At 38.5% G+C, this 12,567-nt stretch overlaps 1 protein-coding gene across 1 annotated transcript in view; it reads right to left on the reverse strand.

Annotated features, from left to right (window-relative positions):
• The window catches only part of BCAS1 (breast carcinoma amplified sequence 1), a gene marked incomplete at its 3' end in the record, with an annotated part of 32,298 nt that overhangs the window by 2,342 nt on the left and 17,389 nt on the right, over positions 1-12,567 (reverse strand). Inside the window, exons 6-8 of the mRNA XM_008945768.1 lie at positions 9,545-9,685; positions 6,491-6,526; positions 5,932-6,135 (exon numbers count right to left, since the gene is read on the reverse strand). Of these exons, the coding sequence (XP_008944016.1) occupies positions 5,932-6,135; positions 6,491-6,526; positions 9,545-9,685 (381 nt within the window). The remainder of the gene's footprint in view (positions 1-5,931; positions 6,136-6,490; positions 6,527-9,544; positions 9,686-12,567) is intronic.

The following is a 12,567-nucleotide window of genomic DNA, read 5'->3' on the forward strand; positions in this document are numbered from 1 at the left end:
GGGGGGGGGCAGGGAGAGAATAATGAGGGAATAAATATTCCCTTTCCCCTGATGCCTGAGATGACTGCAGCACAGCCCTCTTCCCAGTGGAATTGTAGATTTAATTTATATTTATGAACATTTTTGAGATAATCAATCTATAATAATTTTAATCTATATTTCTGCCTATTCACACATACACATAATCAATGCACCATCTATTTGCTTGAAGGGAATGATGCACTGCATGATTTGAAACAGTGGCTCAATAAAGCAGCAACCTAGCTTCTGGGAGCTCATCATTCAAAGATTAGACTTTGGGATCCTATTACTGCTACACTCTTACAGCTGCAACCCAAATGAATTTTGTCTCTCCAGCCTTGTGTATGCAATGGTGTTAGAGTCACTACTGGTACAAATGCATCTTGGGGCAAAATGCCAAACGCTACAAAGCACTGTCTCTTTACATAAAGAAACAAGCTAAGTGATAGTCAGCTATTCAGAGAGACTGATTTGTTTAAAGTAATCAATGACTTTTTGTACATTTCTTGATGGATTCCACAGGAAGCTTTAGGAAAGTTTAAATCCTGTTTTAGAATACCTTATTTTTTACTTTATTTTTTCTTGGTAAACTTAGATATCCAATGTACCGGTTACTTTAATTTGGTACTATTAGGCATATCAAAGTTATTGCAGAAGTTACAGGTTATCTTGTTTGAGATCTTAGGCTTGATATTAAAAAACCCATAAATTTCTTGCAATTATCTCCAGGAATCACTCTTGTAGACCCATCTCTTTCTCTTTAAGACTAACTGATGCTGAAGATTTTCTGTATGATTTTGTGATCTCAAAGCTATCTCTGGAGGCCTAGTCCAACCTCCTGCTCAGTGCTGCTGAGGAACTTGTGATGATGAGCTGCTAGTATCTTCAAGGTTGGAGGTTCCACAACGCCTGTGCAGATCAGGGTGTTCAGACATGCTGGGACAAAAGGAAACTCTAGAGACATCACAAAGTCCTCTTCTCAGATAAGACTGACCAAGATAGCAGATTCTCAGAGACTGGTGACACATGACCATGATATATTGCAGACTTCAGAGAGGCAGAGAATGCCAATGCATATTCTCTCTGTCGGTGGGAAAACCCATTCAAGTGAAGAATTTTTTTCTGACATACTTGTAGGAATAGAGTTTTTCATTTTTGTTCCTGTTTCCTCTAAGAAATTATAAGAAAAAAATCCATTTGTGCATTCAAGAGAATCACCAAGGTGTTTCTGCCAGGAATTGAAAGTGTAATAGGAAGAGCCTGACAAAGATGAAGTCAATAAAATTAGAGTGTTGTTACGCTAACCTAAACTGCTCTCTAGAGCAATGGGCTCAGTTTCTTTACTTCACCTGGGAGAAAACAAACTTATATTAAGTTTGTGAATAGATTTGTGAAGAAACTGTATATAATAATAATAATTTGCAAACAGCCCAGCTCTAACAGCTTCATGAGTCTTTGATGTGTTAATATTCTCATAAAAGTAAGTTATATCCTTATACCTATAAATTGCATCAACTGGGGTTGCTGAATTCATGGGTGGGTGTGTGAGTTTCCTTAGACACAAATTGTAATAAATTCAACCAAAGTCAGCAGCTATTATTTTTATGCACCACAGAGTCAGAAGTGCTATTGAGCTATTTTTCCTTTGTTTAAAGGCACTCTGCCAAGCTTAGAAAACGTTTAAAGATACATTTGTTCTTCCTATTGCAGAAATACTATTTTGAAAAAGATAACACAAGTATTTTATTTTTACTAGTGGTTTTATAAGAGTATTGTACTATGCTTTTTATTTCACACATTTGGGAAGCATTCTTCCATCTCTTTAAAGGACAGTGTACCTGATTTCCTTTTAGTTATAAGTGTGCTTAAACCAGTTGTGGTGAAAAGCTTCTGTTTACTCCGAATCATCTTCTGGTTCTCACAAAGCCTCCTATTGTTTTAGGGAACTATTACTATACCATTTTCTTTTTCTTATCTAGGTTGCTGACCATACATATTGTTGCTTCATAAAATTGTAACTTATTTTGTGGCCTGGATAACTTTGATAGGAGTTTTCCTTTTGCTTTCTGCATCTTTCCTCAAAATTGGAGTAAACACTATACTCTGTTTTGATCTTGTGCTAGAGTGTGAATAGGCACTTTCCACTGCATTTCCTTAGACACAAGGAACAGTTCTTCTGGTTTTCCTGGGTCATACTTTCTTTATGAAGCAGCTATTCTTTTATCTTAACAATGTACATGAGAGATGACCTTTTGCTCAAGAAATTTCCACTTAAAAGAGCAGTCATGCTTGAGATCTGTTCCTGCCGGTCGAAGACCCACAGGCAGGAAGCAAGAAGGGTGAGAGAGACTTTAACCCACCTTCCTGCCCTCCTTTGCCAGTGCAATGGTGACAGAGGTTGCTGCAGTTAAGGTAGCTCAGCTTTAGCCATCCATGTGCTCTCAGACCCCCACCCTGAAGCCCCCTGTGACTTGAAGCTGCTTCCTGAAGGTGCTACTTAGCAGATGTTGAGCTGTAACATCTCTCACAATTAACCAATTAGTATTAACCAGGCATGGTTGAGCCACACTAGTCAGTAAACAGCCCAGGAGTGTGGTCCTGACTAAGAAATCCTATTGCTTTGATTTTGTGTTGAGGTGAAGGCCCCTCCCTGCTGTAAGGATGGCAGCTATGCCAGAAGTCAAGTTGTGAAAAGACCCCCAAAGTCCTATTGCTTATTGTCCTCCTCATTCTCTCAACCAGGAAGAATTCTATTTCATGGTCCTTCATCTATTTACCCAGCAAAAAATGAATCTCCTTCTCTCCTGCCTGATAGGTGGTGTATTCCAGAATGAGAACAGGTAAACCTGGAAACTTGGGAGGAACTTGGTAAGACCTAGGTAATTTTAATATTCATCTCACTCCACACAAATATTTATCCTTGCTTTCCTGTGGCAGAATATGGTTGCAGGCTCGGCAATAAAAGGTGTTATTCTGCTTAACTTAATAGCTAATCAATCTGCTGTTTGTATTATCAGTGCATAAATACCCTTCTGTAAAAAGAACATGATTTTTCTGCATTTGTATGGCAACAGAATTGCAACAGCTTAAAAATCTAGTGGTTTTTTTTTTTTTTTTTTTTTTTTTTTTTTTAAATCTGTTTTTAAAGGTAGTTCACAGAGCAATCTCTGGCATGCTTTGATCAGATATAAATGAAGTGTCATGTTTCTCTGGCCTGATCAGATGTCTACAATGTCTTGAAATCTGGTATCCAACACAAATATGTGAAATTACTAACTGTAATTTTCTATTAATATTCCTTAGTATTTGACAAAAAAATTGCTAGCATGACAAACATTTGAGTAACAGTTATGAAAATTCTTGTGCAGACTGTTCAGGAAATGGGACAAATACAGTCAAAGTGGTTTCCATCTGAGGAGCTGAATAAGGATTTTTCTTTTTCTTTTACATATTTATTTGTGTGGAGTCAGAGCAGCAGCATTAACTGCACCATGTTGACAGGCACTTCATTAGCTTTACTTTGAAGTGAAAGCTCATCAGAAGATGGACATTTAAGAGACTGCCTGGAAAGAGAGAAGCTGGATCTGAATCCTGGATCTATTGAGTGTTGTGGTTGCTGTTTGTTAGTTCAAAAGAAAAACTACACACAGCTCTGATTTGTACATCTATTTGGAACAGTTGCTAACTTTGTTTCTCTATCCCAGCAAAACGGCAGTGCACTAAGTGTGCCAGAAAGATAAAATCACTGGAGAAAAAAAAGACAGAATCTTCGAACCAGGCTCAGTTGGAGGCTAACCTGTACTCTAAGGACTTTTTTTTTTTTTTTTAACATCTAATTTTTCTTTTTAGCTTCAAGCTGACTGGGTCACCAAGGTCTTTCATCAAAGGAAATATAATATTATTCTCTGTCAAGAAAATCCAGTACAGCAACATCAGCCTTTTATAGGCAAAGACTCAATGCTCATAGCAGCAGAATTATTATTATTTTTTTAATTCTTAGGACCAAACCCATTTCTCTACTACAAAAATTTCCTCCAGAACCCTCAAAAAACATTTCATCTCAGCATGATTCCAGACCAAAGAAATTCCAATTAAGCAGAAATGGGCTCATTTTACAAAGTTCAGATTTCATATACTATTGCAGTTCAGTGCATTTGTGTCAATGATTTAACTAGGCCTTAATATTTTTGGTAGCAACCAAAACCTGCTTAGAGTTGTAAAGAACTCTCTACAACTCCTTCTATTCACTGATGTAAGCAGCTGATGACAATATAGGATAAATTAAACCCAGCATTATGAATAAAGTGAAAGATTTTTTTTTTATCAGGTTTCTACCCCTGAGATGTCTGAGATCCCAGGACTTCACATGAAGATTTTTATAAGGCTGAAGAAACACAGGGTAGGTACCTAGACCTAGTCCAACTTCATTATAATATGAGATCAGGGAAGCTGGTTTTCACTGTGGGCTGGAACTGAATTGTACAGAGCAGTAAAATATCTATAGCTACACTACTTTGGGTTAAGTTTTCAAAATAAGGTTTTGAGATCTTACCAAAACATTATCATTTTTTTTTTTTTTTCCAAATCAACCATCACCACCAATTTATCTTCCACAGGATTTTAATTCTTTTTCTGCAAGAAAATATTCCCTTCTTGCATGCTTTTCCAAACAGAAAAGACTTGGTTACATCATTAGGAAATTACTAAACTTCAGATTTATTACTCTCAGATTTTTACTCAAACTGCATAAAACCATCTGCCAGAAGGCCTCTTTCTTTTTTCGTCCTGATGTTCATCATACATCCTGCTTCCCATCTCTGTTTTCAAATAATCCAGACTACTCAGACAGGGGAGGTTTCTGTAGCAATAACAACTGTATAAAACCCCTCCCTCTCCCTCTTCTTCACAACTTTCCTTTCGTTCCAAGTACCTAATGTGCTCAGTTCCATGGAAAATTAAGTCCCAAGTAGCAAGAGTTTCAAGCTTTCAAGATTGTTTTCAAGCATGCTTGCTCTGTTAACATCTAAACACCTTTGTTTGTTTTTTTTTTTTTTTTAATATAAATAACATACTCAAACTGTGTCTCCTGTATTACTGCTCAGTAGGGAAAATACAGCTAAAGAAGCTGCAGGGCTGGCTGCACAGTTAGCATCTGTGTGTTTGGCCACAGTTCATTTCTGGGACTTGAACTTGAACAGAAGCCCAGGAAAGTATTCAACATACAGTGATTCAGTAAAGTTTAATGCAACTCTTCAAAGAAATGAGAAAAGAATAAGCCTTCAGCTTATAAACCATAAGGATTATGGGTACAGGAGCCATATTTTCAAAGTTAGTCCTAATTTCAGTTAAAATAGTTATTTAACCTGAGCCCAAGCAATTGACCTCAATCCCCAAACTTAAAGACTGATGCACTCTGATATGAAACTTTTTCTATTGAGCAAGAATAGAATCAGCACATTCAAGGTTTTCAGACATTTAGAACTAAACGGTTCTCATAAAAAAGGAAATATTCTTTTTTTGTAGCTATAGCTCTATTAATGACATATTTTGGTAAATAATGCTTTAATCTCTGTGAGATTGTGAACAAATGTGTTGAACTGACAGAGAATTACATTCCTTCTTCCATAATATCATTTAAAAAATATTGCAGACATATTTAAAAGACTGTTCTATAAGATTCTTCTGCAGAAGTCTAACTGCCATTATTAGCCCTGTGAATATGTGATTGTCCAAAGCTCACATATGTATGAATTCGGGCACACGTGTCATTTATGCCTCTCCTGGATTTAGCATGTGTATGCTCAGCTTGGCAGATTTGACTCTTTACTGTAACTCTCTGCTTAGCAATAACTCTAGATGCTGTGCAAGGATGGAGCTGAGGGATGGACCAGCTCCAAAGTCCGGATATACCTTTTTCCAAAAGAGCTTGCTCAGTGGCATGGGGGTAGATGATGCTTTCTCCTTTGTTGCCTCTTTGGGGACTTCACTGGCCGGTACCTGCTGTTGGGCTGCAGGCTCAGGGGCTTTTGTATTTGGCTTAGATGTCTGTGGCTCTTGAGAGGAAGGGACATTTTTGTCTGATTTTACAGAGGTAACAGGCTGCTGTTCAGTGCTCTAGAAAAAAAAAAACAAAAAACAAAAAACAACACAGGAACACATAGGCTATTGGAAATGTATGAAGGACAAAATACTCACAACACATTCAGGCACCACTTGGTATAAGATGTAAGCACACAGCAGAACACCACTGCACAGGACACACAAGACAACGAGGTGCAGCTCATGAGCCCTTCAAATGAAGTAATGTCTTGAAAAGAGGAAGCAAGTTACATAGCAACCCACCCTTCATAGTAGAGAAGATTAATTGATAAAGAAATTAGAACACTCTCTTTGAGACCGAAGACGACAGCGAAAGTAATTACCCTTTAACTACATTATTCATAGAGATAACTTGAATCATCCTACTCACTTTGGTATTAGTTGTCTGTTGGGTCTCTTTTGCAGCCTGAAGGGAAACAAAACACAAAGAGAAGTCTGTCTCTGGCAATGTCAGTGCTCACAGTTACACAGTTCAGGAATTGTCTGCGTGACAAACTATTTTATTTTTAGTGAGTGTTTGTGAAAGTCCTGGCTCCTGCAACCATGGAAACTGATCCCTGGCAGAGGCGAGGCTGCCTGAAGGGACTGCCAGCTCCCATCCTTCTACCTGCAGCAGCCTTGTGTGGGACTGATTTGTGCTCATGGTGCTGTGCTTGCAGCCCTCAGCTTGTCCTTTAAAAACAGTTGTATTTACATATGCATTCCCAGTTTCTTCAGGTAAGACATTACAGAGGGTTTTAAGATTTTTCTGAGCTGGGTCTGCCGGTGCACACATACAAATCAGAGCTGGGTCTTTCCCACTGGGGGAACTGCATACCAGTCTGAGACCTGCTAACATCACCTTCAGGCCTTGCTTGCTGGGGTACAAAACACAGGCAGATGACTGCCTGGGAACGAAGGGCACAGAACAGCAGTGGCTTTATAACTGAGAAGCAAGAGTTAGAGCTCTACAAAAAGAAGCTCTGCAGGTGCTAGAGGTTGGCCTAGTCTATCTGCTCACTTTTGTGCATTAGGTGAGATTTGCTCTTCTGTAAAAAGAAGATAGGTCTCCTAGTTACATCAAAACATGTAAAGCCAGGAAGCCAGTTTGCTAAACTCCTTCCTGGCCAGTGATACATACCAGTATATATTAACCTTAATATCCAGCATAGATTATACTGAAGGTGAGTATCTGAGCTGTACAAAAAGAGGAGCAACAAGCCACAAACTCAAGTAAATGTGAGCCCAGCACCCCTGGGTTTAGGCAGCCTGCCACACATTTTGCAGGGTTCTTGGAAGAATAGGTGAAAGTTCTCACAGGAGCCAAGAATTTCTTTTCATGGTTAGTTCTGATGAACAAGGTCCAGAGCAAGGAGTAAGAAGCAACGTAATGCCACAAGCTGGCTTCAGTATTAATGCTGAAAATAAGCTTCTGTTAGTTAAAGGTAAATAGACATAAGGCAATAAAAGGACAGGAACCCAACTGCTAAATTCCACCCAAACTCAGTTGTTGAGGTCAAATGGCCAAATGATATTGCATCAGCTTGTGTTATGGATTTATACTAGGATACGTGTTATTGTTTGAAAGCAACTTGCTGCTTTAAAGCTAGTATTCATAAAAACACAGGACACTGAAAAACAATGTTTCCATTAACCTAATAGTCTATCTATTCTTAACTAAGGTACAAACATGCATTTTGGAAAACCTGCAAAGGAAGAACTTTCAGAGGAGACAGTGAAGTGCTTAAAATGAAATATAAATACATATATTAAAATAATTTCAAGTAAAGGCATTCATTTCCTATTCATCTAGTTGACACATCAAGCTAAGGCATTTCAAATGAGAAGAGATAAACAGAACTACTTTTTTTGTTACTAGAGGTGATAACTTCAGGGTTTGCCTGTCACATCACTGCTCTGATTTGAATTTCTGCTTTCAATCAGCCTTACAAGCAAACTGTCGGCATCATTTTTATCCATCTCCTTTATTCCTAATATGTCATAGATGATACCTCAGTTATTGCTTCTGTATTTTGTACGTGGAAAGAAGGCTGTGAAAATAAACTCAGAAAGAAGAAAAAAACTATTTAAAAAGTAATGACATTTTATAAGACTGATTTTATTGGTGTAAAAATTTAGTGCTTTTGCATTTCTTCAAGATAACTGCTTTCATTCCACATCAAAAGTCTTTAAAATTCTGTCAAATAGCCTAATGGAAATCAATCACCTCTCTCAACAACTTGCAGCAAGATTTTGAACTGCTGTAAAAGAGGCTTAGCACCTTAAAAAATGCTAGCCAGTTATGTTTTCTACCAGGAAGTCCTAATTCATGATGATGAAGTAATTAATATTTTAATTGTATTAAATATCAAAACTATTAGCTATCAATGTAGTCTATAAAAGATGAGATCTTAACTTTAGAATGTTGGCAAGAACTGTAGACTTAAAACCATTGGGAAGATTATTATTCCTTCAGTAATGTGCAGATGACATTTTAACCACAAAAATGAGACCGTGTAAGAACGTTTGTTTTGAAAAGATCTTAAAAGAACTCCCTTTGCCTTGTGCCCTTGATTATAAAGCCCCTTACTCACAAGAAATTCCATGTGGGTGTTTTGAGTGAGCATTAAATATTAATTGCTTTCCTCCCCCAGTGGAAGGGTCTCTGCTTCTGCATTCTTTGGGCTAAAAAGTTACAATCCTCTGCTTTCCTGCCACAAAACATCATGGCAGATTATCTTTGGAGGATGCAGAAAGTCCCAAATATGGAACTTGAGACCAAATGTTTTCAGTTTTTTTTCCCCCCAAGAGAAAAGCTAGCATTCTCTGAAACAACAAACTGCTAAAAGAAAAAATAAGTGGGTTTTGAACATCCTTGAAAATCAGACTTTCTCCCTGCAAAGAATTACTTTTCTTGTTCTCAGTGAAAACTATTTCTGAAGGAAATTCCATCTTCCAACCTTTTCTGTGCCACATCAGATGTCCCAGTTCACCACATCACCAATTTTAACCACAAGTCCCTGTTAAGGCACCGTGGGTCATAAAGCCTTAATTGTGGTTGGAGGAACTCTTAAACCTGTCCTACAATTGCAGGTGCTGTTCATAGCTGCATAATTCATTGCTTGTCAGTACCTTTATTTTATTTATTTTAAGTGGCCAGGGAAATGTCGTCAGCATTAGTAAGTGTAACTGGGAAGCATGTAGCAGGGAAGATTAGAGTAATTGTTTCAGAATCCTGAATTCACAGATGGTATAACAAGAGAAATGTTGCACATGAAGATTGTTTTCACATCACATGGCACACAAATGCTCGTGCCAGTGGTTTCCAGAGCACTGCCCAGCTGGCCAGATGCTGATTCCAGTTACCAATGAAATAACTTCGCTCTGTGACAGGAGCCATCTGTTACTGCTCAGGGTTCTGCTCTTGCTGGAGTTTCATACAGACCTTATGCCTGAAGAGTTTGCTAAATGTACTGTGTCCTAGCTTGGGGGACTCTGCCTTCTTTTTCTTGGCTCCTTTCGTTTGGGATTCTGCCGCTGTCTTCGGAGCAGGTTGCCCCCCATGGCCTTTTTCCGCTTTTGATCCCTTTTGTACAACAGCATTTGAAGTTGAGAACTTACTGCAAATCTCTTATTCGCTTCCCAAAAGACATTCAAAGACTCATACATTCAGTATTAAAACCAAACCATTTCCTTTTTTGCCATGGACAATAAATTATGTGTTCTCCTGAGTGATTACCCTTCACACACGAGTAGAGACAAAAATATAAAAGCCAGGGCAATCCAGCTGACTCAAAATTAAACCACAATTTTCCCACAGTTAAAATCTTCATTAAATTGAGACCCATCTCCCACAAAGACAGAGACATGTATTTTAAATTCACGAGCAACCAACTTGGAATTCTCCCCAGTCTTCAACACGCCACTCTGGATTTATCAATGCAGGAAAAAGCTTATGTTTTCTTGTTATAAACAACAGGGTTTTTTTCCCCTTCACTACCACTTTAATCTTTTCAGTAATAAAAAAAGGAGGGGAGACAAATCCATAAGTATTCAAGATTGCTTACCTGAGTTTCAACAAAGTTAACATAAGAGTCTGTTCTGTGGTAGCTGCACTGTCCACATGCCCATGAGCTATGACTACCCACAAATAACATGGGGCAGCATTCTTCACCCTTCAGTGTCTCAGTGTCAGGTTTGAAAGCAGTAAGATGCATTTAATTACCTAACACAAGAGAAGATGTACTATTTTTCACTTACTATTTGCTAGCATCCTGGACTTCATTCCAATCTCCCTTGGCAATTTATTTCCTGATTTAATCAGGAATCAGGTCAATGTAGAGTGCAAAAATAGAAATGTTAAGAGTTATATTTCAATGGCAAATGACTCAAGTGTTCACCCTCTGGGTAACTGGCTTGTCCATTTGCAAACTTCATTCTGTTTTCTTCTACACTTGAACAAGGCAAAAAGAAAAGCTTCCAACCAGCTTAAAAGCTTTAAAATGAGTTGATAAAAAATGTCCAGGAAATATGGAAGCATGAAGAGACCCAAAATCCAAAGAAATAATCAGCCTACAGTATTTACAACATGAAGCATCAAACATAGTGGTTGACCATGAGTAGTAGGGTAGGAGGAAAGGTCCAGAGTACTGAAAGCAACACAGATGAGCATGTCAAGTTGAGATCTTGCTCTCAAGATTTTCATTTGGTGCAGTTACATGTTTCCTACAAAGTGGTTTGGACTATAAAGAGGCTGTGGCCAGGCACATCAAAATTGTCCATTTTTCCCTGCAGTACTCTATACCAACTTCAATATTCCCAAACACACAGTGATGCAGGAACAAGACAGGATCTGGTACAGAAGGGTCAGATAAGTGATCTGGGGCAGCCCTGATCCAAATGCCACGTGTAAAACTTGCAAAGAATCGATTGATCCAGGGAAGTATGACTCAACTCATATTAAACTCCAGTGTTCACAGGGATGAAATGCCAATCAGTAAGGGTGTGCCCAGGCTGCTGAGAGCATACATGTCTTTACCCAGCTGATTAAAGCCAGAGGCATCACCAATGACAGCATGCTGCTACAAAAAAAAACCCCACAGAGTTCAGCTTGGCTGATGCTGCCCATCTCTGCATTTCCGCAGGAGGGGGCCCGGTGCCGTGGGGCGCAAAAAAGCTGAAGTGGGCTGTGGCTGTTTCTCAGGCTGTCCCTGCTCTGAGCTGTGGGAGAGCACTGCCGAGAGACACCGGGAATGGAGCAGCCCTCGTGTGGTAAAACTCAGCTCCTCCCTGCAAAGGGGGTGCATGAGCAGCCAGAACAAAAGCATGGCCAGGACTCAAAGGCCCAGTGGTCCCTGTGCCAGCCAAACCCTGGGAAAGCCCCACGACACTCGGGAGAGGCACAGGCTGAACCAAGGTTACCCTCACTTTAGAACATATTGTTACCATTAAGAGAGAAGTCAATTCTTGTGGGGAAAATGACTATTATTTCATTATACATAGCAGCTCAAAAATCTGCAGCTCTTCTATGACAGTTGCTAAATTAACCTTTTTCACATATTTTTCCTTTAATATAATGAAATATCATTATATTATCAGAAAGTATTTCTTTGTATCAGAAAGATAGTGAACATAAAGGAATTGCTCATTAAAAAAAAAACCCTGCCATTTAACCTCTATATAACGAGCTTGCGTATCCTGCTAGTCACCTGGATTTGTTTACCCTCACAGGTGTGTCAGCAAACTGAGTCCAAACAGCATATTTGTTTCCAAATTACAGTACACCCAAACCAGCAGTCACTGCTACAGAAGCACATGGGTGCTCGTGATAAAGTTAGGTATGTAAATTGGACTGAACAACTGGAATTTTCAGAAGCTGAAATTTGATAACTACCTTTTCTGGATGTCTTTCAAGACCTCAAGCCTGGTTGATGTTTTTCAGAATTATGATTCCAGAATACAGTGATGTCTATCCCCCATGTACTCACCAAGCTTTCTGGAAAGACTGACTTCATTTTTGTACCAGGACATATAAAAAGATTGAATGGGACAAAGGATAGAAACAAAAAAAATGGTGATACCTATAGTGATTTTGGCTACCTAATAGCTGCATGGGAAGACCATTTCCTTTTTTAGAGTTTTATTATTTGTGTGTTAATTAAATTTTATCACAAGAATTGCAAGAAAAACCTCAGTTATTATAGTCACAATGATGTGCAAGAACATATAATCTGGAAATTTCCAGTTATGTAGCCAGTAATACATCTATAAGCCATTGAAACACTAGAAGATAGAAGGCAGCTTAATACAAATTGTCTCACTTCTACTTCTGTTGAAACTATTTTAAGTTTTGGCACTAACAGAACAGGAAAAAAGAGGAAGTCGTCTTTAAACATCTACATTTTTTACATTTCAGAGGATCATATATTCAACCTAAAGCTTTTCCAGTTCAGGTTGTTCAACAATTTG

This window comes from Merops nubicus, unplaced genomic scaffold, assembly GCF_000691845.1.
Source record: "Merops nubicus isolate BGI_N331 unplaced genomic scaffold, ASM69184v1 scaffold12150, whole genome shotgun sequence".
In the NCBI taxonomy this organism is placed as follows: domain Eukaryota; kingdom Metazoa; phylum Chordata; class Aves; order Coraciiformes; family Meropidae; genus Merops; species Merops nubicus.